General features: G+C 34.6%; 1 protein-coding gene and 1 long non-coding RNA gene across 3 annotated transcripts in view; both read right to left on the reverse strand.

Moving 5' to 3' along the window:
* Positions 1-2,504: 2,504 nt before the first annotated feature.
* Positions 2,505-25,817, reverse strand: part of LOC117423374 (uncharacterized) — a 40,484-nt gene continuing 17,171 nt past the window's right edge. Inside the window, exons 1-3 of one of the 2 annotated variants that reach the window (XR_009307588.1) lie at positions 24,714-24,908; positions 24,364-24,614; positions 2,505-2,777 (exon numbers count right to left, since the gene is read on the reverse strand). This is a non-coding gene — a long non-coding RNA (uncharacterized LOC117423374). Of the gene's footprint in view, positions 2,778-24,363; positions 24,615-24,713; positions 24,909-25,817 lie in introns of those variants that run through there. The other variant, XR_004547779.3, reaches the window with a different exon arrangement.
* Positions 15,850-17,898, reverse strand: sox2 (SRY-box transcription factor 2). Its single transcript, XM_058990235.1, has one exon. The coding sequence runs from the start codon at positions 17,576-17,578 to the stop codon at positions 16,631-16,633; it is 948 nt and encodes a 315-aa protein (XP_058846218.1). The 5' UTR covers positions 17,579-17,898; the 3' UTR covers positions 15,850-16,630.

Raw genomic sequence — 25,817 nt, forward strand, 5'->3', positions numbered from 1 at the left:
TGTCTGATAGTTGATGTCTGACTGTTACAGATTTTAGAAGTAGTTGAACTGATGAATAAGCCCATCCTGTTGTTGGGCTGTTATGCCCTGTGAGTGTTTTTCAGTTGAAGTGAGGTTAGTAAACTGTGTGCTATAACACTCCTAATGCACTAGCCCTAGCTAGACCAGGTTGACCCTGTGTCTGCTGTCTTAAGCCATGTAAGTAATGCGTGATGATGGATGAGACAGTTAGGAAAAGGTTGCAAACACTCAATGGTCATCGCTTCTCTCCATAGACAAACCAGTTTCTAAACCCAACTGCTAACCAACTTTATTTTTGTTTTTGTTTTTTTTTCAATGTAGGAGACCACAAATAGCTGCTATTTCCACATTTTAGTTGCTAGCATGTTATTTTAAAAATGTTTGATATCATTAAATTTCAGACTATTTTTACTTTTTTTTTTTTAATTGTAAAACCAAACAAAACCAAAAAAAAAAATGTCCTAAATTCCTCATATGTTAAAACTTTGTGAAAAGGTCCTGTTATTATAAATTATACCTACTAGAGGTGCACTTTTAGATGATGACATGTGTGCCATTGTTGAGGTGGCTGTTGGGTCATGCGTCATGAAAATATATAATAAAGTTATACGTGTCATACAGCACTAATATTTTTAAATACATTAATACAATGTAATGTGTGTTACCGACTGGTTTATCTGCAGACCTTAAGTTAAAATTAACCACAACAGTTATACACATGCATATTAAACACGCAGACTAGGCAATACCATTCAATGTCATTAAGATACACAGGGTTGCAATAAAGAGAATATTGAAAATGATCGATTGATATGAAGAGTGCTTGAGGGAAATTCCGGGAGAAAAATAAGTTGCCCCAATAAATGAATGTAGTCATTATTATTATCACCCAGGTTTTGGTCATTGTGAGTAAAGTAGTGGATAATTATTTGATTCTGTAATGCTGTGAGCTCACTTAATCATAAAGCTCAAGTGGCTGTAAGCAAAACTTCAGAAAAACTTATTAAATGTGACAAATACAAGGTGACAAATAATCAATAGTAGCACATTTCAAAATCTTCTTTTGTTTGCAGGCACTGTCTCAAGTGATGAAACCTTTGAAAGAAAAGAAAGCTGCTTTATAAAATACCTGCTTTAGTTTGTCTGTATATATATATATATATATATATATATATATATATATATATATATATATATATATACACACACACACACACACACACACATTATATTTACAAGCCCAGAAGCTCCTGGTGGCTGTTTACAACATCACAGTCTTCCCTATAACCATAAACCCACATTACTCTCTTCTGGTAAGATACTCGATTGATTTCAGTGTTGTGATTAGGGGGTTGTATGTGTGTAGAAGACGGCTGTGTGTCTAATTCTTCTCGTATAGCACCGTAAATGAGCCACAGTGTCATATAATCGATGTTGGGAGTTCAGCTGTCATGGATCTTCATAAGCCTCTCCCTGCAATGATAACGTGACTTGGCATTTCAAAAACTTTGGTGACCTTGCTAGTTGGGGGAACTTAGTGCTTGGACATCAGGAGCCAAACAATCCATGCCAAATGAGCAGTCTTATTATTATTATTATTATTATTATTATTATTATTATTATTATTATTATTATTATTATTATTATGAATAATAATAATAATAATAATAATAATAATAAATTCTGATTACAGTATGCATCTAGATTTAAAATAAATTATATATGAGCCATTAATTGGTTTCAGCTCAGATGAATGCAATACATTGACTTTTTGGGAATAACTACCGTGTTTTTGAAGTTATATAAATATCAACCTGATTCTGCAAGCAGTGAATGGGTGGCCTCAATGAAATTGTCTTTAAAACTCCAAATGCTTTTAAATGTACACAGACACACACACACACACACACATCGAGAGCCACATTCACACAGTGAAAAGGTAACAACTAAAGAAGAAAGAAGCACCGTTGATATTACAAATAATTAAGACAATTTAATGGCTCTTTCGCACATGCTTGATTTGCATTTATTGCCAAAATGATACTAGCCTATTTCTTTACAGCCTAAATGCCCAGGACACACACAGGGCTTGTTTGACTATGCAGTGGTAATAGTGGAATCTTAGTGCAGGAGACAATGAAATCTCATCCAGGGACCTGATTCACGTTTCTGAGGGAGCTGTCATTTCCAGGAGGGGGACACAATGAAGAGCCCAGGAGTGATAGAGCTCTGATCTCCACGATGAGGAGATAACCACCTGATTAAAATGACTCGCTTGTTCTCTTCAGTCACTCGATCAGCGTGTGAACTCTCCTTATTTACAGTCAAATGCAAAGAGTCCCCACACTGATTGCCATATATTTCTGCCCTTGCTGTACGTTACCTGTCCCATATTTCATTGTGTGCAGGTGCAAATCACGAGTTACAATGGAGTTTGACTAGAAATAAAAAAATTATATTTTAAGACACACACAACTCAAAAGTGTATTTATGGATGTATGCATTTATTTATTATCTCAAGGCACTGACACGCATACAGTATTTAAGTGTTCTACACATTTAGCAACAAAGCAGTTCTCCTGAAGGCTGGGCATCCTCATTCTGTGTAACAGTGCAGTATCTTTGGGATTCCGTCAAAGAAACTGATTAAGCTTTCTTTTATAAAGAAATCAAAATCGCATTGCAGGGATTGGCAGTCCTAAAATGTGATGCAGAGTGCCTGTCTCCTTGAAGTTGCTCTTTGGTGCAACAGGTGCCTGTGGAAATAAATGAGAAATCTGATGAGTTTTTTCTTAACAATCATCAAGCCTTTCAGACTGCAATAGTGTGGTGTGAAAAGCAGTTACGATAGCGTGCAGGTGTGAGGTTGAAAGGGACAGCTAACATACAGTCAGGCTACTTTAGAATGAAGAGAAATTACACTCCTAAACCTCAAATTGGTTTCCAGCAAACTTGACAACAACGACAGGCATCATGTAATTTTATTTTGATAATAACTGAAAATATGTTTTTAATGTCCATTGAAATTCCCCAAAGGGTAGGCCCACTCATATTATATGGAATATGTGTTTAATTAGGGATGCTTATTTAAGAGTTTAAAAGAAAAACAAAATGAGCAAAAAAATGAAAAGGAATAAATTGCTATAATAAAGTTTGAAGCTATTTATTATAGATGGTTTTCTTTCCTTGTTATATAGCATACACATTCTATCAAATGCTTGTTGTTCTAATGAGAACATTGCTAAGCTTATGTCCATGATACATACCTAATTATTTTACAAAAAACAATTAGTAGCCCCAGCTACATCCTTCTTATTTATTTTGCATCTGATTTATCTTGCTTTATGTCTGTCATTGCTTACTACCTCTCCCAGCAAAGACTCGAATTGACCAACTGAGAATAAATGAAAGAAACCCCTTTACATTCCAGCACTGTCTCCAATAGGGTGGTAAAAAAAAAGAACCATTCAGAGTTTTAGACCCATGGACCACACTGGTGCATTAATTAGGCTGATAAAATCCATAGAAATGTATGGATTTGACATAATCGAGTTTCCAGTGCTGGCTGTATATAGAAAAGGCAAGCAGCTGGAGAATAGAATTTACTGTTGGAGTGAAGTCATGCATGTAATTGAGTATATTTAACACAGCCATTTTAAAATGATCAACGATTAAGATTTTATGCTACTGGGTTTTTTTCCCGTGGGCTTGACCGATGTAACGGGCCAGTAGCAGACCTGAAAGCGTACCTTATGGGCGATCACTGTTTTTAAACTTTAGTTTATAGCCTATAATAAAAAAAAGATAAAATAGTCAGTTTTATACTTGCCACATATATCAAATCATATTTTTTGTCTTAGTTTATCATTACTAGTAATTCTATAAGTCTCTGACAGTATGCAACAACCTCTGTTCTGCTTTTTAGTTCAAATCAATTTAATAAACTCATCTTTTGATAAGCCGATGTGTTTATAATTTAGGTTAAGGACATAATGAATAAACGATTGTAATTTATTAGAAACAAATGTGAATGTTAGTCATTTAATATTATGTATAAGGCACTATAATCTGTCCAAATCCACAATGAATTAACAGTTTTTATTCAGATGGCTGGGTTGTAAACAAGCCCACGCGTTTGGGGATGAGTTCTCCTCTTATTTCCATTCACAGTGCTCAGGCTGCGCAAAGGAAATAAAAAGAGCCATTGTGGGGCCCATTGACTAACCAGACCAACTTTTGTAAACCCTTTCTTCTAAAAGCACACAAAACGCTGATCGCTTAAAAAAAAAAAGAAAAAGGGGGAGGGGGGAGGCAACGAACTAGTAAATGATAGATCCACAAATACATAAGCTCCCATACAAGATTGTGGCCAATTTTATCGACATTTGGAGGGTAGCGGGTGATATAGTTGGGAACTTTTTTTTGCAATTGATTCTCAGCGCATGTTAAGTGACTGGAGCATAATATACATGTTTTTTTTTTAAGTGTTTAACAAAAACTGGTCAATGTCACGTTTAAAAAAATTTTCATTAAGTTTACGCACAAGTCAGTTTCAAACCCGAGATTTCTCCATTATTAGAGGAGACCGGGTACAGTTGTAATACGTGACAGTTGTAACACCTTGAATTTCTCCAGTCACAAGCAAGCTAGAGTACCATCGCTCACTTGGCGCATGCTCAGTTCCGGTCTCCGTCTGCCTGTGAAATAGGAGCCAAAGCTCTGAGATTGTATATACAAAAATCGATTTTTGACCTAGTTGAGTAAATTTATTCCCCAATTTTCTTTTTGTGATATATACCTGTGTTTTCCAGTTTATGGATCCAGGCTTTTAGCATTCTCATCCCTGATCTCTGTACTTATAATTGGCACAATTGATTGCTCTTAGGTTTGTTGTTTCTTGCTGGAACATGAGATTTAATAATGACTCCCTGGGTTGGGGCCAGTTGTAACATGTGTTACAATTGACCCCATACACCATTAGCTGAACTATATTTGGGCACGTGAATCTTGCACTGAAGGAAACAAAATGTTCATATATCACAATTGTGACTCAGAGTGACATATTCTTGCTTGATAAGGCTTATAATTTTAGGGATGTTAAAAAGTTTGAAAAGTAGGACAACAAAAAAAATTGCCTTATGTGAACATTATTATTTTTCAATAAAGATACTCAGTTAACTAAAAACAAACATTTGCTTCATGTGAAAATTGATCTTATTCAATAAAACATTTGAGTTAAATGAAATGTGTTGTTATTTATTTAATTATTCTTCACAGAATGTTACATCTGACCACCCCCCTCCCCCGTTACAACTGACCCTGGCCATGGGGTCAATTGTAACATGGACACCTTACATTTCAAGCCCTCTTGCCATATGTACATCAGCTCTTAAAACAGGATAACTATGGGTACAGGACCCATAGTGGACAGATGCAAGTTGCTTGTCTCAAAGTCTGGTCAAACTAGCTCAAATCATTTGTGAGTAATGGAGAGAAAGGTAAAGAAATGTTACAACTGTCCGCGGTCTCCCCTAGTGTTTTCTTTTTAAGTTCAAACATAAACCATTCACTTTAAGAGGTTACTAAAATTGAAAGCCTCTTTGTTATAGGCATGTTGGCACTTTAATGCTAATTCGGACAATGAAACTTTGAGATTTGTATCTCTTGGAAAGTAGGACAAGCCAGATGGTAATAGCGTCATTAACAAACAAACTTAGGACGTACAAGTGAAGCCTGAAATTGGGAGGGATTCTGAGAACAATGAGATCTGCTGTTGGAAAAGACCCAATTTCTGCCCGCTGAAGAGCTGCCGATGTCTGAAAAAAAGTTTGATCTGCGTGTATAGTGAGTTCAGGATACAGAAAAAATGCATGCCTTTATGTCTCTTTTGATTGTAAGTCAAACCTCTGCAAAGTGTTTTAAGTGTAGGAGTGTGATAACATTCAATTCCTTTTTTTTTTTTTTTATCTCTGCACCCCAATTAAAAATAATATCCACTCCATACTTTTTAATATTGTGTCATGCCATGTTAAATAATAATAATAATAATAATAATAATAATAATAATAATAATAATAATAATAATAATAATAATAATAACTGCTTTGGAAAATCATGTCTCAACGTCAGTAACCAAATAGTGAAAGTAATCATATCCAAACTTAACGACGGTCTTTTTTTATGTTGAGCGAATCTTAAAAGAGCCTATGGGACATACCCTCGGGAAATAATTTACAGAAAATAGAATGCTTGCAGTTCGTTCCAGGCTGTTTTCCTGGATTCTAAAGGCCCCGATCAAACAGGGTTTGAAGTAATCTACATAATATCCGGATGGCGGTGTTACAACATGCACCTGCAGGGAAGCTGCTATCTCTGTCCCTCACAGCGTTTGTTACAAACCATGACTACAGGAATCTACTTGAGGTGGATAAATGCAACAGTTGCTTGGGCAAATACATACTCACATAAAGCAAAATAAAACACACATATTTGTTTCTTTAATGTAACCATATTAAGATTAACAGATTACATAAATGTATTTTTTCGATATAGAAAAGACAAAACACGAGGTTAATTGTGTGATACATACATTTGTTTTAAAGGCCTTTTGGTAGAAAGTGGGTCTTTTTCTATTGCCATATTACTACTACTACAAAGTACACGTGTATCTTACTTGTCTATAAACTTTAAAACTGCACACTAAATAGTCCAAAAGCGAATCGACAAACTTAACGCTGTTTAACATTTGTTGAACGAACCCTGCAAATGATTCTGTTTGCGAGAATTGCATGAACGTATTACTTTCGCCTCAAGGCAACCTTAAGAAATTAGCACAGTGATTCGTGTTTACAAGCAGGGTTCTTGGGTATAAAGTCCTAGAGTATTATACACGGTCTTTAGAAGAAAGACAATTCAGCTTGCGGTTAAATGTCAACAAACGTTTTAGTTATTTATAGTTACAATGTACAAAATAGTAATTATTGATCAACCTATAAAGTTATCCAAATTTGTTGTTATTATACATACACCAAAAGAAGCTGTTTTCCTTACCCGAACGTTAATTTAACTGGCCTTAGACAATGCCAACCAAAAAGTAACCCATTTTTAAGTTACAAACCACACCACAAACACACACACACACACACACACACACACAATCATACACGTAGAAAAAACGCAGACAAAAAGAAGAAAGAAAAAATACCAACAATTTATATTTAAACTTACACCTGTTGAAGAGAAATAATATGTGCGACAAAATGCACTTTAGATCATTAGTTCTGAAAAGGAATCACGTTTATTACTTAAAGCAATTTTGATAGCAGACGTCGTTTACGTTCTATTTACTTGCATTGCATCACCTGTCTGACTTGATGACAAATCAGACAACTTAATGTAGCTTCTTCCGTGTGCGTGTTTCACAGAGAAATGTAACTTATCATTACTTTCACAAACAGGTTATTTCTAATTGTTTTACAAAATATGTAATGCTTTCTCTTACCTTTAAATCTACTAAAAACGTGTGTAATTATATAGTTTCCAGTCTTCTTGAAGAACATTCTTAAATACATATTTATCTTGCAAAGTAAAAACAACATGTATTGGGAGATCATTTTAGTTTGACAAACCCTCTAATGTTCTAGTTTCACAAACTATATTGCAGTGATTCGCTGATATTCTATATAGAATACTCCAATAATGCTGCTTAATGTGATGACAAATATCTAAAACATAAAACATAAGCATATTATTTAATTTAAAAACGTGTAGGTAAAAGTCATAAATATAGCCTGATAAACTGCACATGTAGTCAAGGATTATTATTATTATTATTATTATTATTATTATTATTATTATTATTATTATTATTATTATTATTATTATTATGTAATTGTATAGTATTGGTTAATTAAATTATCAAAATATGCTAATGTATTCATATCTATCTATCTATCTATCTATCTATATATCTATATATGTGTATATATGTATATATAAAATGACAAGTGAAAATAGCTGTTTTCAAAATATCTTTTTACTAATTGATTGTAATATTGATGCCAACATTGTACATGGTGCGTCACTATGGTTCGATTTTAAAGGTTAACTTAATGTGAAGGCACTGAAATGAAACACTTTTTCTCTGCTTGGTATTTTGTATACTTCCCTGAACATGTTTGTGATGCATTAAGACTGAGTGCGCTTTACATCACCCTAAACCCCCTGCAGACCGAGCTCTTGCATCAGAACATATATTGTTCCAAGCATGGTGTGACCCAAAAGCAGAAGCACGCTACTGCAATTGTTGGCCACATATATACGTTATAATAGAATAGAAACCAATAATAAAACACCTTTTAAATATCTTATTTATAGTTGTGGTAAATCTTACATCGGTATACATGATAATGCACCAAGTTTGTTTTTAAAGGTAACGCATTAAGTAACCAATAAAAAAAAGTTTGTGACTTTAACAGTTTCCAATTGTTTTAAGAAAAAAAAGAACACTTTTCTTTTCGATAATTATTATAGCAGTTGTAGTTTGTAAGATATGGTGAAATGTTATTCTAGTAATTACGGTAGCCTTTGACATCTTGTAAATTGTCTAATATAAAATGTTATGTAGAAACCATGGAAAGCGGGGTCATTTCTTCAGGGAGATTTAGGGTGTTGCTAGGATCTAAGAACAAAAATTCTGCAGTGAGTCGTGGGTGTCTGTGTGTGGTTTGTGATTGTCAGAGAGAGAAAAAAAAATGCAGACATCTGCTTGAACTTTCATATCTTGGCTGTTCACTTACAGGAGCCAACTTCTGAAATCTCCACAATTAGATCTGCATTGTTCCTTCACAACAACACTGCCTATAAAGAAAAGGTCTTCCCTGTCGGAGCCAATCCAACGAAGCGTTTGACGTTATTAAATAATAAAGCGATGGTGATTTACATTGTTGTCCAGGAAAAAAGGCCAATTATCCGCTGTTATATTGCCATAAAGATCGCATTAACTCGAATTAGTAATCAAACAATGAGTTTGTATTAAAGTATAAAATGACAGTATACTAAGTGATATTGTTCTCCGCATTACATTTACGCCATAATAAACGGCAATAATATGAAATGCCAAACAATAATGCTTTACCATGCATATACAGATAGGCTACTTAAGTTTTCTATATATGTTCATTCAACACCTCGAAAAAAAAAAGTTAAATATATTTAAACAAGATTAAGGGCCACGATAGACCCACGCAAAGCAGGCAATACAGAGGATTTACTGTGGGTGTGTTCATCAATACAACACAAAGGCGATGAAGTAGCACTTTGGTTGGTAAAGTGGAAATCTATAGCTGAGTAGCTAGGAGTTGAGTAGCAGCAGTTTGCTCCTCGTTGTCACAGATTGTATTTGACACCATATGCATTCGTAATCTTCTGAATAATGGCGCCCAATGCAAACGACGTCTTTTAAGACTCCGAACGGCAGTTTGAAATAATTCGGTTCCCGCACAGGTTGAGGTGTCCCTTCCATATCATAAAGCTGGTTACCAGGACAGCCAGGCACTTAAAGATTCGCTGCTTTGTTACTGTTTCAAACAAATAAGTAGCGATGATACTGAGGATTAAAGAAAACGGTTTAATATTTTAAATATGGAACACGTGACAGTAAACGTGCTTCGGTTGCTGTGAGAAGTTTTGCAAAGTTAAACTCATTCACAAACTGTGACTTGTTTTTCTACAATAACAGAATGGGAGGTATTTTGTAAACACACACACAAAATGAAAGAATCCTTCTATATGTCTGTTTCGTGGTGATATCATGTACTGTGGAGAAGCTTTCTCAATCCACTTGCATACAATACTGCATCAGTGTTAACAACAGATACTAGCTGTTTGGAAAACACACACAAGGACTTACACGATAGAGGTGGTGAAAGACTCTAGGATTCGGTTAAGCAGTGATAACGGTGTTGTTGCCACAAAATGTAGTAACACTACTCCAATTTTATCCTTAAAGTGATTTCAAAAAGCGTATTCATATTTCGAATGTCACTGTTTGTTTACCGCAGGCAAAAAGCGAACAGGGGCTTGAACCTACAGAACCCACCCCCAATTCAGAGAATACATAACAATTGATCAGCTGACTATATGCACTGGTCTAGCCGACACGTGTTCTAAACATAAACTCGCATTGCTATTGTTAGGCCTGCTATTGTTTATTTAAATTATAAACACATAGTCTTGAGTTCAAAATCCACAAACAAACAAACAAACAAAAATGTGGCTTAAATCATTTGCATTCTGTTGAACCGTATTCGTCGATTTAGGCAGACAAAATCATGTTTGTCTTGATAAATTCTGAAGAACAGTGCTTTCTCTAAAACACGCACACTCGGATTTGTGTGTGGAGTCACTTTGTGAACTCGCGAAGCCCTGCGCTGGAGAAGTGTGGAGTTGATGCCATGCTGGCTGACAGTGTGTGGTCTATTGAACAGAATGTGCATTTTGGCTGAACAGTTATATATATATATATATATATATATATATATATATATATATATATATATATATATATATATATATATATATATATATATATATAATCCCCCAGCTCTGCACCTGCACTGGATCAGGCAGCCAGTACCATTCACCCCATGAGAGATTGTTAAAATAGACGACATCTCTGACAGGGTTCAATTCACTACATTTCACAAGGGTTTAAAGTACAAAAAAAAAGACTAACACATAACTAATTGAGAATTAATTCAGTTTTAGTCTGAAAAAGTAAATGTAAGTGTTTCTCTTGGTCTAGAAAAGTTTAACATGTTTTCCTACAGATTTGTAGTGAGTCGTTGTGTTTTATGACCGTTATAAGAGTAGTTCACATGTATACTCATACCAATAATGTATGTTGATGCTATACGTACAGATCAACACAAATATTACTAACATACTATATTTCAAATTGATATATACTATACAACATATAGTGTAAAGAAATACAGTGAAATTACTTTGTGATGTGTTTACATAGGTCGAAATCAAAGAGGTTATTCTACTTAAACTTGACCACAGTTTTAGACAAATAGTTTTACGCATTCCAATCTACATAAAAAAGACTGACGTACACCTTTTGTGTACATAAAAGTTTTCTTTTTTTCTTCATTTTTGTACCACTGCAGTTATACCTCCTTTCAAACCTATATATAGATAAAGGTTTGAAATATATAGGCTATATATATACATTGTTCACTAAAAGGAAACTAATTTGAACAAACAGATGAAAGGCAAATAAGAAGATTAAAAAGAAACTACCCTGAATACAAAAGTACTGGCCTAGTGTAATATGAAAGTAAAAAAAAAAAAAAACACAGAAAAAAAAAACAATAAGGATCACATTTTTCATAAAGACTAGACAACCTGAAACATTGGTTTTAAACATGTGACGTTGATAAGATACACGGAGCACAATCATTATGCAGATATTCCATGGCTAGAAGCTTATATCCCCCCCCCTCCTCCCCCCCCCCAAACACACTCAACACACAATATCAAGAACCCTTTTTATGTTCACAATGTTCACATCTTATGAAATCTTGTGGATACAATTAATTATTTAATCTCTCTCTCTCTCTCTCTCTCTCTCTCTCTCTCTCTCTCTCTCTCTCTCTCTCTCTCTCTCTATATATATATATATATAGGCCAAATAATAGTAGCCCTACAGGGTGCCTCGCTTGGCCCAGGTCTTTTTACTCAAAATATATTTTAAAATAACATATAGGGCCTACCCCGCCGTTTCTCTACCAGAAGAAAACAGTAATCTCATAACACATTGATAAATGTCGGGGATGTCACTGTTCTATATTAGCATACCGAAAGAATATAATGAATCTGGTTGAAGATGATAAGATCCTCCAGAGAAATTCTTCGCTTGTATAATACATTAATTACTTTTCATCTCCCAGGCCCTGCAACTTTAAACAGTTTAAAAATACAAACGAACTTGATCCCACTAAAACATGTTTTAGTGTAAAATGATTTGGACGCATCAAAGTGCATTTTATTTTTTTTAAATGAAAATATGTCTTATCTAAATACAGATTCTACTAGACAAACAATAACATTAAAATCACATTACATTATGATTCATTATCTATGTAGACATATAGGTCTACCTGTGTTTTGCAATTGGATAAATAATATGTTGAACAGCTAGCACTACTTCGAATCGCAAACTAAGCATAACGAAACATACATAATATTTAAAAACGAAATATAATCATGCTGTGTTTTTTTAAGTTGGACCATGCATTTCTATGATTAGACTCTTGTTTCTTAACATTAAAATACAATAGACTATGGGGAATGGGGTTTTTTTTTACGGTGAAACACTGTGATCAATTACTTGATTTCTTTTTCAACCACATTAAGACTGAACGCAACACAATTAAATACATGGGAACGAAAAAACATCTATATTATTATGTGTCAAGATTACTGAATACATCATGGAGGGGATATAATATAATTGCGTATGTAATAAAAATCAGCTTTGAAGTTGCGTCATATTAAATATTGTGGTGACGTAATTCTCAGCCTGTCGTAAAATGGAAGGGCAGACAGTATAGCTATGAACTTCGTGTTCATTTTTAAATACAGTACACTTATTTTTTATATAGATAACTTAAATACATTTTGAAGAAGAAAAAAAAAACATAACTGCCCTACGCGTGCCTAAATAAAACGAATATAATATGAATTATCAACTTACAGCGTACCCTTATAGTTACTGCATATATTTCAATATGTTTCAGTATTGGCTTTTGATGACAGAAAATTATCAACATTTTAAATGGCTTAACGTCGTTTTAAACTAATTTAATTAAGCGCGTCAATTAGAAACATAAAAACAAATGGATTATTATTAATAAGAAAATGTGTAACTAAACCCGACGCCCTATATTTTTTAGGCAAACTAGACAGCACCCGTAACAGCCTACCCACCTGTTGCTCAAAACTGTTTCAAAGATTTTAGTTTAAAACCTTCGCGCGATCATCAGTAACACCTATTTGACTTTTCTCAAACATTAGGCCCAATTGTCTTCACTTCACTTCCGTAAAACTATGAAATGCCCACTAAGTACCCTCTATATTTAACACTTACAGCAATTATTATGAAGTCTCGGGTTCCACTGGGTGTTGACATGCAATGGTGGTTTCAAATAGAATCACTTTTTAATTCAGATTTTTATTCATGTATTTCAGTTAGGACTCAAAAAGAACTGGACAGAAATTTCCAATACAATGCAGATTTGTGGTTTCACAGGTGCCAAAAGCTACAAACCCACAATCAAAACTCACTTAACAGAGACCTCAGTATAACCCCAGCAATTGAAAGTAAACCTCGCTAACACAAAAGCGTTGTTAGTTTTCGTCTTGTAATGGCTCGGACTGAGAATGCCATCTCTATACAGTTAAGCGGCGTTTCTAGTCCCCCTGAGACGTCTGATCGTTCTTTTTTAATGCAAGGAAACTGTCAGCTCTGAAACCTCAATGGAGCTCAAATACAAAAGTGCTCGAAATTGAATTAATTCACTAATGTAATTATTAGTTCACGCTCCTTTATGGCTTATCACTATACATTTAAATATTGCCACCTAATCTCACTCAGCAATTAAGGTGTTTCTCAATAACAACGCCACTGTGTTTGTTTATGACAGAAAATAACATAATACATAGCCTATATCAGTTTATTTTGCGGTGCTAAATACGAATACCGTTATGTGATAATCATTACATTTAAAAATGCTTCGTTTCTTGTTTACAGGTGTATTTTCTTTAACAAATATATATATATATATATATATATATATATATATATATATATATATATATATATATATATATATATATATATATAATGTCTATTTTGTTCCTTTGAAATCTTATCTCGGCTCTTCTCTCGTTGCATTATAAATTTAATCCAGCTACACTCGACCTTTGCAATTCCTTAGTTTATCAAACACGTTCAGCTATTACAACCAATTTCACTGGTTGTATAAATGATGAATTGAACCACTGCTCCCTGGCCCTTTGAAAGTCCAGTAGGGATCGCGTTTGTAACAATAATACTTTGGAATGAGCGCTCGTCAAATATTCATTTAGCGGTTAATGTGAGCTCTTCTCCCTTGAGACGGTTTGTAATAGCAGCTTTTCAACCTTGGCAAACAACTGTGCTAATCTACCTCTGCAGTTCAGCAAAATATTTTAACACCCCTCAGATTTAAAACGCTGTTGAATTCACAGAGGATATTTTATCCTTGGGCTCATTTTAAAAGACGGGATGACATTAAACTAGACTTAACTCAGGAAAACGCCTATATAAACTGGACGTTTAGGAATTAAACCGTATAATAAACTGACATTGACGCATTTAAACTATCCACTTAGGAAAAATGGACAAAGTTATTTGTACTTTTAGAATACGCTAAAATGAGGGAAAGCCTACGTCTGACCCAGATGATTTTAATATAAATTGCTAACGTTTCCTATCTGGCAGATGTTACACAAACGGGGTCGATGAAACTTTATTCAAAATCCATTTTAAATTCATATACGCTCACAAAAGGAAAACGCACCCATTGCCGCATGAATAATCTGCGCATCACAAGTACTGGGATTCTTTCAATGTAAAATACATGCTTAGACGGGCCTTCCTAACAAGGACACTGGGTGTCGTGCTGCTGCTGCTTCCTAATAAACGGGGACATGTTAAATAAGACAGCAAAACACATCATTGTAACACACGACCCATTAGCAAAAACAACAAGACAAACAACTAAGCACGTTTTTAATAAACACATCTACAAATGAATGTGCATCTTTCTCTTAACAGAAAACATGCGCTGCAGTGCTTACTCAAAGCACTGTTTATATTTTAAAACCATATGATACCTTTTCACCATATACTTGAAAAAAATGTGCTAGTAATTGCTGAATAATTTGCCTAGCCTGTTCAATATATACAACAATTACTCTTTTAGGCGATTTAAAATATGTTGGTAATGTTCACATCTGCACAGCCCAACCCCGCATAAACCTCAAGGCAGTTAGAAAATACATACAGAACTTCCAGGATGGTGAATTTCAATATTTTAGAATTTAAAATAATATATTAAACTAGATTTTAATGTTACATGTCTACTTTTATAACACCACTGAACCCTTTCTATAACCACCAGTTATATTTAAAAATGAATTAATTCATTAATTAAAACAAAACATAAATATGTAAAAAAATAAACGTAAGAAACTACCTTTGTCTGTGTATCTTCTGGTGTTTGATAGATGTCAAATCTGGTCTCTGACAGCTCTTACCAAAGGGCTAAAGGAAACAAACTTGGAGAAGGGTTCTTCTCACAATCTTGAGGCTTGTTACCACTAAAAAATAGAAAAGCTGTAACCTGCATATCTCATTCTGATGCAAAATGGAAACAGATTCTAGGAATCATAACATTAATATTGAGTATAAAGTTACTTGGTAGTATACAATATTCTATTTTAAATACTTACAAATACCGTTTTTTTCTTTTTTTATTCTTTTTTTTGGAATAGTCTATGGTTCACATCAACAAGTGGCAAACAAACGTGATATAATGATCACATATTGTACACTCATGGTATGTTTAGTAGAATTAGTATTCAAGAGGACATCGCAGTTTGTATTATAACATCTGCTTTTCTAACATTCCCAGTGTCTTTTCATTTTAAAAAGATAGAAGTTACACCTGTGGTACCTTTGTAACTTAAAATAAATAAAATCAAAACTCAAAACAATTTTCAAGTATCCAAATTTCAAAAATTTATTTATTTCAAACTCTGCATAACGAAAAAAAAAAATTAAGATGAAAACGTAATTGTTAGAATAATGTTATTAGTTGAAATATATACATGGAGTGTAGGCACTGGTTCAAAAATGCAGAGCCAAATTTTAAAATACAACTACAGAAATGAAAAATAAAATAAAATAAACAACTTAAAATATCACATTACATTTACAGACATATAACCATGAGAAAATAATACATACATAAACTTCATGTTTTAACAGGACCAAAAATATGGAAACAAAATATAAATAAACAATGTGCCATAAAAAAATTTTTTGTTTCTTTTTTAAACATAAGTAAAAACGTCTATTTTGCCCTTGTAAAGAAAATTCTGTACTGTGTTTAAATTAGCCTTTTCCTGTATTTGTTTTGTACAACTTAGAAGCCCGATTATATATATATATATATGCACTGCTGTTTATAAAATTGGCAACTTCTCAGTTGACAAACATTGGAACTTTTGATTGCCATGTTTCTTTGATAAATACTGTACAAAAAGTTGCTTTCAATAATAAAACATGTAATTGATTGAGACTAGCTCTAAATATTACTGGTAAACACTTTTCCAAAGTTCCTACCGTTCCACTAGAACTTTTGTTTTTTTTTAGTTTTGTGTTTGTTTTTTTTCCCTTTAGTTCTATACAACCCCCCCCCCCCCCCCCCCCCAAAAAAAAAAGTTCTGTACAAAAATAGTCCAAATAAGTCCAGTTTCTATAGTAAAGGTTAATTTACATATGTGAAAGAGGAAGTGTGCCATTAATGGTTGTGCCGGGTACAGGTGCGCTCTGGTAATGTTGTGACATGTGAAGTCTGCTTTGGGCAGTTGATTCTGGTACTTCAGCTCCGGGCAGATACATGCTGATCATGTCCCGAAGGTCCCCGGGCTGACACTGGGGAGCCCTCGAATGAGAGGATGATGTGACAACCGGTGGACTTGAGCTGGATTCTGACTTGACCACCGCACCCATGGAGCCCAGAGTCATTCCAGGGGTGCTCTGCTGGGAGTACGACATGCTGTAGGTGGGGGACCCGTTCATGTAGGTCTGTGAATTGGTCATAGAATTGTACTGAAGGGCGCTCATGTCATAGCGGTGCATTGGCTGCATCTGTGCAGCGCTGTGAGGATTTAAACCCGGGTGCTGCGGGTAGCCCAGCTGCTCCTGCATCATACCATAGCCTCCGTTGGCCCAGCCATTCATATGTGCATAACTGTCCATCCTTTGATTGACCCCGGCACCCATGCCAGCCCCTACACCTACCCCGCTGTTCATCGCATTGCCGCCCGGAGCAAGAAGTCCACCTGGCAGAGTGTACTTGTCCTTCTTCATCAGGGTCTTGGTTTTCCGCCTCGGTCTGTATTTGTAATCCGGGTGTTCCTTCATGTGGAGAGCTCTGAGCCGCTTGGCTTCGTCGATAAAAGGTCGCTTCTCAGATTCGGATAAAAGTTTCCACTCGGCCCCGAGTCTTTTGCTGATTTCTGAATTGTGCATTTTCGGGTTCTCCTGCGCCATTTTTCTCCTTTGCCCTCTCGACCACACCATAAACGCGTTCATGGGTCTCTTCACTCGGTCCGGGCTGTTTTTCTGGTTGTTTGCATTCGAGTTAGAGTTGCCCGTACCCCCAGAATGTGGCTGAGGGGCAGGGGGTTTGAGCTCGGTTTCCATCATGTTGTACATTCAAACTGATTTTTGTGAAACCTGTCTTACGCAAAAAAATATAATAATAAATCTGTCCAAACCAGAGGTAGTTCACGGTTTTGTTACGTTGCAGCTTTCAGTAACTTTACTAAACTCTATAGTAAACGTTTTCTCTCTTTTTTTCTGCTGGTCTTGATGTGTCCACAAACTTGGTCTTTAAGAATCAACAAACTACTTTTCCTCCTTCAGCAGAGCCTTGACAACTGCTGATACTTTTTAAACAAGTTAATAGACAACCATCCATGTGATGAGGGCTGTCAGGCAATAAATGGGGTTTACCTGACCAATCAGAGCGCGACTGTTCCCTCGGCCGGGAGTGGGTCTTTTATTAGCATAAAGGGGCGGGGCTACTCGCGGTCAGAGCGGTTGTTCAGGGAGGCTGAGGCTGCTTGCAGTCAGCCAATAGAAACCCAATACTTACTTTTACAGCTAGAGTTGACTTACCCCCTTGGAGGAAGTAGAGATATACCAGCGTGTTAGATAGAAATGCTGTATTCTTTCAATTATAGAAATACTGTATTTTACAGACAGTTGGGTTAGTTTTCTCAATGTCATTATGCATGATGTTAAAGTCAGGGACATAGTTTTGTTATCAACTGTCAACAAGACATGCAATAGGGTGATGAACAGTTTAATAACAACAACTGAAACCTATGTACTACTGAAATATATTTCACAGACTACTAGTACTACGACTACGACTACTACTACTACTACTACTACTACTACTACTACTACTACTACTACTACTAATAATAATAATAATAATACATTTACTCAGCGCCGGCTATTGCGTTTTACACATTTTGTTCCCCTGAAAAGATCGGGGATGACTTATTCTGTCATAGCATGGCAAATATGATGGAGTATATACAAATAAAACATATCGCCTTCTGCAAAAATCGAAATTAATACCAGGGGAAATTTAACACCTTTTCCAGTACTTTATATGGTATGTAGCCTATATTGCGTAGGTTATATATCAACTAAAGACGAAGCATTTATGAAATTAAAAGATAGAACAAGTAACATCAAAAGCATCCATTCCAGCCTGAGAGTTACTTACAATTGTAACCTATCGCCTTTTAATACATTGCATTTTGTCTGCATAACACAGCAGTTATATTTATTGAACACATATTAAGCGATTCCGAAAGTGTGTTCGTTTTTTTCGATGAATGTGCAAAGGTTAAAGATAATTTCAGATTGTGCCCCCTATTGTCAGAATGTAAGAATTTGAATAGAGTGGACACGAATACGTCAGAAGTAGGTAGTTTGGTTTCCCTTGTTGTCGCTACATCAGGCCAAAGAAAGACTGGTCAAAGTTTACTTCTACTCTGTTGTTTTGGAAGTTTGATGCTAAAATGCACTTGACCACAAATGAAAAGAAAATACTAATGCTATTTCTTCTCTTTCAAGTACTTTCACCACCCGCTTCTCATATGAAAATGTAGCAATTCGCCTCAAAAGACACGCTCTCTGTGTTTATTACATTAATAAACCGAATAAACTTTTCTTCTGCTACAAAGCCATTCTGAACTTTGGAATAGAGTCTTTTACGTCCATTGCCTGAAAACAAACTTTAGACAAGGAAAGGTTTTAAATATCATCACTGGAATCAAGACCATATCTTTAGTCCTTCCCGTAAACTACAGTCTAAAAAGTAGATGTTTTCTCAATTAAAACGCATAACTATGTTTTAGCTGCTTGAGGTAAATCTTAATGCTATATTTGTTTCTCAAAGTACGGCCAATGAAAAACCCAAACTATGCAACTATCACAGGCAGTGCGGGTTGAAGCAACCAAGTTTTAGAAGTTATGTGGCAATAGCGCCGTCTACTGACCATTTTTAAAATAGTACTTGGAAAAACAATGCAAATGTACAAACAAATTACAGAAATTCTTCAAACCCAATAAATGCATTTTTAGTTTAACCATAGACTGTGTATGCGGTATGTCGTTTATCTGATTTTTAAAACAATATCAAATAAAAGTCTACACAATACTTAGATTATATTTACAACGATTGCGTTTTCAATTATTTTCATTAGGCTAAGAGTTGATTTATTTTCAAGCTGCAATAAGTAACAACAAAATATGTTTCAAGCAGTCTAAATGTCTATTCCCAGTTGGGTTATACCTGTTCTAACTAATGTAATCTGAGCATGTGTTGTTAATTAGACTAAATTAATCTGTTATTATGTCACACAGGAAAATATCCCTAAAGTACATAATTCTATCATTACAAAACATTTACAGTGTCATCTAAATACATATAACATGCAGCCGTTTATATAAGGCACTGTATTCGTGTTATCAATTCTAAAAGAAAGAAATAGGCTATTCATCAAAACAAACCGCTCTATTTTACAGAAGCATCGAGGTGCAAGTAAGCATAATTACCAGGTGCATTGCACACCAAACATGTCACCGAAAACACAAGGACAGTCCTTTCAAATATGTATTCCGCTGTCATTAGCGCCGTTATATTGTAAAACAAATCTAAATACGTGTATGGGCTTTAGGCATAGCAGCCAATATACTTTTTATGTTAATGATAACTTTTTGAATCACCCCCAGCCTTAATTTCCCTTTGAATTTAAATTAGGTCTACTCCACACTGCATTTTCCTGTATACAATTGCACACAAACACGCACTTACTCTACAGCGATGTTTATTTTTTTATTTATTTTTTTAACACAAGTGTATTGTCCCTATATAAAACAAATACATTTAATATGGGGGAAAAAAATACAGACACACAATTAAAATATATTTTATTCAACATAAAACATTAAACTTACAGTATTACATAACTCTAGGGATTGCAGAAAGAATGGTGTCTTTAAATGCAAATAGAGGTTTAACTTGTGGGGTAATTGGGTGAGAACTAACCAAGCAGCTGACTATTATGATGCTTGTTAAAAAACGCTTCTTTTCTGCATCTGCATTTGAGTGTGTTCCCCTCCACTCGTAATCTTCTTATGGAAATGAAGGCGAGCAGCAGGGTTCCTGCAGAGACTTGGAGGGAGTGTGTCCTTGTTCTCAGCATTGCTAATTAGCAGAGAGTTTGACGACCACCAGTATTGGAAGTGTTTAACCTGACACATCAGAAAGGACGGAATGTATTTTTTATTTCGTAATTTTAATCCAAATGCCAGTATAAGGTTGTATAAGTCCCAGAATAATTAACTGCACCGGTGTTCTAATTTGTTTGATAATAATAATAATAATAATAATAATAATAATAATAATAATAATAATAATAATACATGAATATTGTTAATGGAATTACAAAACTATATTGAAATACATTTAACTAAAATTAGGTTAACCTAGACCGATACAAAAAATAAACAAAAAATGATATAAGGAATATTTTATAGCCAAGTTGTGCACAACGCAGTTCAGACAACCCGCGCGTTCCAAATACCTGCACACCTCTGGATTATTGATCGGTAAAAATGATCTTTTTTTTTTTTAACACCACAGTGCCATGTTTTATACGGGGTTCAAGTAAGCTTACAACAGAACTAAACGTTTTATTAAACTTCTAAATGCTAAACTGTCTTTTATATAAACTTTTTTTTTTTTAATGTACATTATTGTTTTGCAAATATGGAAATTGAATTAGAAAAATGTGCACCGTTTCGTTTGCCAGTGTATGCTCAACAGGCTGTCGTAATCATTCACAGAAGTGGTATTAAATGTCCAAACTAACAAGTAGGATAGACTTGCCTGCCAAACCCAATATTACCAAATCATTACATTCAAGAACTGTAAGAGTACTTGAAATCCGGAGAAATGTATACAGCCCGCAATTCGATTTTCTTCCCGTTTTCACAATTAAAGAAAACAAACCAGCTACACTTGCACAAAGAAAATGATTCACACATGCATTCCGAATTCTAAAGTTATTTAACCCTCAATCCGTGGTTTGAAAATATAGCGCCAATGAAAAAACACCTTTGGTGAAGGGGAGGGGGGTCTAAACTACGTTTTGCGCAAGAGGTCTGTCTGTCTAAAACAAGAACCGTATGAAATTATAAATCGTATCACCTTTCAAATGAATGAAGCATTTCGAGGGCCTTTTCTAATCTTTTCCGTGGAACATTGATTATATTTTTTGCATGTCTTTACACCATGGTACATCATTGTAATCCAATCATAATTTTACAACTTTAATTTTTAACTTTTATAATTTAATTAAAAGCGCTCGTACAAAACACAGAAGCACAATGTACAAATAAAAACCTATAGTCTACCTTTTAGCATGTTTTTACAATGTGGCTCATTATTTATTTTTCAAACTATAATATTGTATAACACCATAAAATTCTGATAAAATAAGGTGCATTAAAACAATATAATTGAGCAACACGACACTACTGCATTAAAAGTTACAAATGAACCTGCCTATCACTTTATATTTACAAAATATATTAGCCAACGTCATCTTTTTTAAATACGTTTTCTTTATTGAACTAGGATTATATATATATATATATATATATATATATATATATATATATATATATATATATATATATATATATATATATAATTTTGCTCATGAACCTAAAGTAATTATACAAATAAACCCCCTATCAATGCAAATCTTACCATTAGTGCAATATTGAACAAGTTAGGTTTCAACCGTTTTTTCAATGAAATTACACGAGAACATAATAGTGTATCTTACTTGCACACTGTAACATTTTACAGCTAGGTATATACCTTATCAATATTGTAAATACAATATCAGAGTAGTCATGAGCGTATTTTCTTATTTATACAGTAAATGCGTACAATTCCAAAATCAAAGCTGTATGGTGCTTTAAAATGTTTGAATTTGTCGTTAATTTATATGTCTATTACCTTAGACCTCTTTGTAGATACCCTTTCCATGTATCATTTACTCTGTGCTTAATTCGTTATTCAGCTTTCATATGAAACACCCACAAAAAAAAAAACACAATAATACCGTAACGTAATATCGTATCGTGAAAAACTATTATTTATATATTAACGTGTAACATAGCAGATTACTATTATGTACCTTTTACCTCATGAAATGAATACACCGCTAACAACTTTTATCACTTGTTTACTGTATATTCTTCAGGCTATTACAGAGGGTGCGTGTGAACTGTACTTTGTCCACTAGGGGCCATGGTAGCGTATACACATTCCTACTTGAAATACAAATGACAGTAGAATCTTTCCAATTAGGATGGGTCTGCGTTCTTCAACTCATGGACATTCCAAGTAAAGTTTCGATCCTTTTTTAAAGAAGATGTGTATACCCCTTAACATATGAAATGGTTTATTGTGTAGTAAATTAATTCCAATCAATGGAATGGGATGTTTTATAAAATAAAGATGTACACAACCAGACCCTAGCTTTCATTTTTGAATGTCTATAAAGACGGTTGCCTTCCTTGGTAGAAAAAGAACATACTCTAAGATACCCTATTTATTAGGCTGTTTCTTGCAAGCTCTTTCATATGTATGTGAAGCAAGGGCCAGAAAGTAATCTAAATAAACCTGTATAATCTATCTCTTAAAAGACTCTCTACCCGAATTCTAAAAGCACGCTTTTAATTACAGAAGCTGGAGGTGTATAAGAGAGGAATGAAATTAGCAGTCATTACTAGTCCTTTAACTCGGGGGGGTTGCTTTTGATCAGCAGTAAATTAGCTTTCCGGTCCTAACAAAGACTCCATGGCCAGTGGTGGGCAGTAAATAAGACAGCTAGACCTCCACTCAACACATTTTCTCTTGTCAATCATAACTCTATCATTCAGCTGGAGATTAACCTTTCTCTTCAATATTTAAAAACCTGCTGTCTCAGTGGCTAATATTTAACTATGAAGATATATGAAAAATCTTCTAAAGCAAACCGAATCAACTCTGTATTGTTAAACATATCATTAATTTAGTAAGATAAAAGAGACGTGTATTTAGCTTTTTTAACTTAATCAGATTCCTATTTTTAATAACGGTAAAAAGTCAGATGTTAAACTGCTACGTGTTTCAAATACCCTCAAATATATATTGCTGTCTGCTTTCACCTGCGTGTTGTGTTCATGGATGCTACTCTAGAAAAGCCGTTTCAATATTGTTCCTTTTTAAAATTAAAAATCATGTATGCATAGCCTTTAGCAAGATTATTATAAACAGATGCATGTAATCGTCTTTCTTAACCAAAAGGGGGCGATAGGGGGCGCCTAAAGGTGCTAGCTGTGTTTTTTTTTTTTTTGTTTTTTTTTTTTGTTTGTTTTTTGACGATATTCTCAGTGTGCATATAGGTTAGGTTTTTAAAAAAAAAAACACCACCACCAACAACAACATTGCTGTCATCTAAGGCAACACTGTTTTCACGAACATGACAGCTCTTCACGGTACATCGCGGTTTCTGTTTGAAGAAAAGAACTATAAACCTTAATGTAAAGTGCACTTGCTTACTGAGCGAAAACATGACAGACATGGCTGTGAAACAACATTGACCCATTGCAGTGTCTTAGTGTACTGTATTTCTATGACTTCTGCTTACACTATAGACTGCGTTTAGAAGTAAATAATCAATAATTTATAAGAGAGAGAGAGAGAGAGAGAGAGAGAGAGAGAGAGAGAGAGAGAGAGATCAAGTTGTTTATCAGGGTTTACATAACACACATCACTAAAATGAAAAAAAATATGTATCTTGGCAATGCATCGGCGCACTTACACGTGTTAATTCTCATCATAGCTAGCTACTTACTTTGCCAGTTAGGGTGTTGTCCTCATCACATTTTGATTGGCAGAAAAGGTTACACTACATCCCCCGACTCAAGAGCCGCTCTTCAGCGGTCTCTGAACCCGTTTGATCTGGGCTAGGATTCACATCCTTCCTTTGCAATTAATAGTCCCAGGGCTGCGGTCCACCGCCGACTTCTCTCAGATGCAGCATTCTCACTCCAGCTTGCCAGAGCACCTACACTCCACGTTAAACGTTAGCCCCTGCATGCTAGCCTGGAACAAGAAAAGCCGTTAATGGCTAAAAAAAATAATCTAAAAGGGGCTGATTTAAAAAGAAGAACGCATCAAGAACAACAAAATAGGCAGTTATACCAAGTCTGCTTTATACCCCCACCGTACAGCACTAGAAGAAACAGCTTTATATTTTTTCAGTGGGTATTCAAAGATAATTTGATGCCATTGTTTCTGCTACAGATGGTTCTTTTTAATACAATAACACTGCTCTTAGTGAATACTACCCACAATGAAAAAATCTAAAGCGTTCTCCTCAATAACCATTTTGTTCTCTCTGTATAGGGCCAACAAAGGCTACCGTGAGGTAATGGGTTCAGTTTATTCAAGCCATAGAATAGGGGTTTGATAAAGATTTTTCAGAACAGACGTTTGCAAAGTCAAATGATATTACTCTTTTAAAAAAAAGTTATATATATATATATATATATATATATATATATATATATATATATATATATATATATATATATATATATATATTTGTATGTATAGGTTGACTTAATTCAGACAAACGAATGTTTTACTTTATTTGTGGCCATTCTTGTTTCTATGATATAGCAATAACGAGTGCAAACGCTTTTATCTGATACCAATTGCTTAAGCATTCCACTACAAATTACTCTTCCTGCGAGATATGACTAAACAATTTAGCAATTTTCAAAGTCGTTTTAATTGATTAATGCATGTGTTTTCCGCCAGGCACTTGATGAAGTTGAAACGAACAATGCCATGTATTTTATATTAAACAGAATGTTACGTATATGTCGTTACAGTGACAGTATTTTTAAATTAGCCCAGTTATATATTTTTTTGTTTCTAGTTAAAGTTAATTGAATTTGACTTTTACAAAGAATGTGCCAAAAAAAAGGGAGATGTACAGTTATGTGGCGCACGGGTGTTCCATTTACGTCGGAACACTTTTAATTAAGCAATAGGTAATCGATAAAGTGGTTATGGTGTTACAATAGGGTTATCCAAACAAAATATATTACATGTCACTGGCCATTAAGAACGACTTCAGTTTCCATGTCACCTAGACTTTGGATTTGGCTGGGGCTAAGGTCTTTATCAGTTCTGACAGTGAGCTCTAAAAGAAAGGGAAAGTCTTCGACAAAAGATCTCCGTGGGGAAAGTTGTTAGTCGCTGACTGTGTTTATCTACCTTTGTATAAGAATTACTGCC

The sequence above is a fragment of the Acipenser ruthenus genome, chromosome 17 (assembly GCF_902713425.1).
Source record: "Acipenser ruthenus chromosome 17, fAciRut3.2 maternal haplotype, whole genome shotgun sequence".
NCBI lineage: Eukaryota > Metazoa > Chordata > Actinopteri > Acipenseriformes > Acipenseridae > Acipenser > Acipenser ruthenus.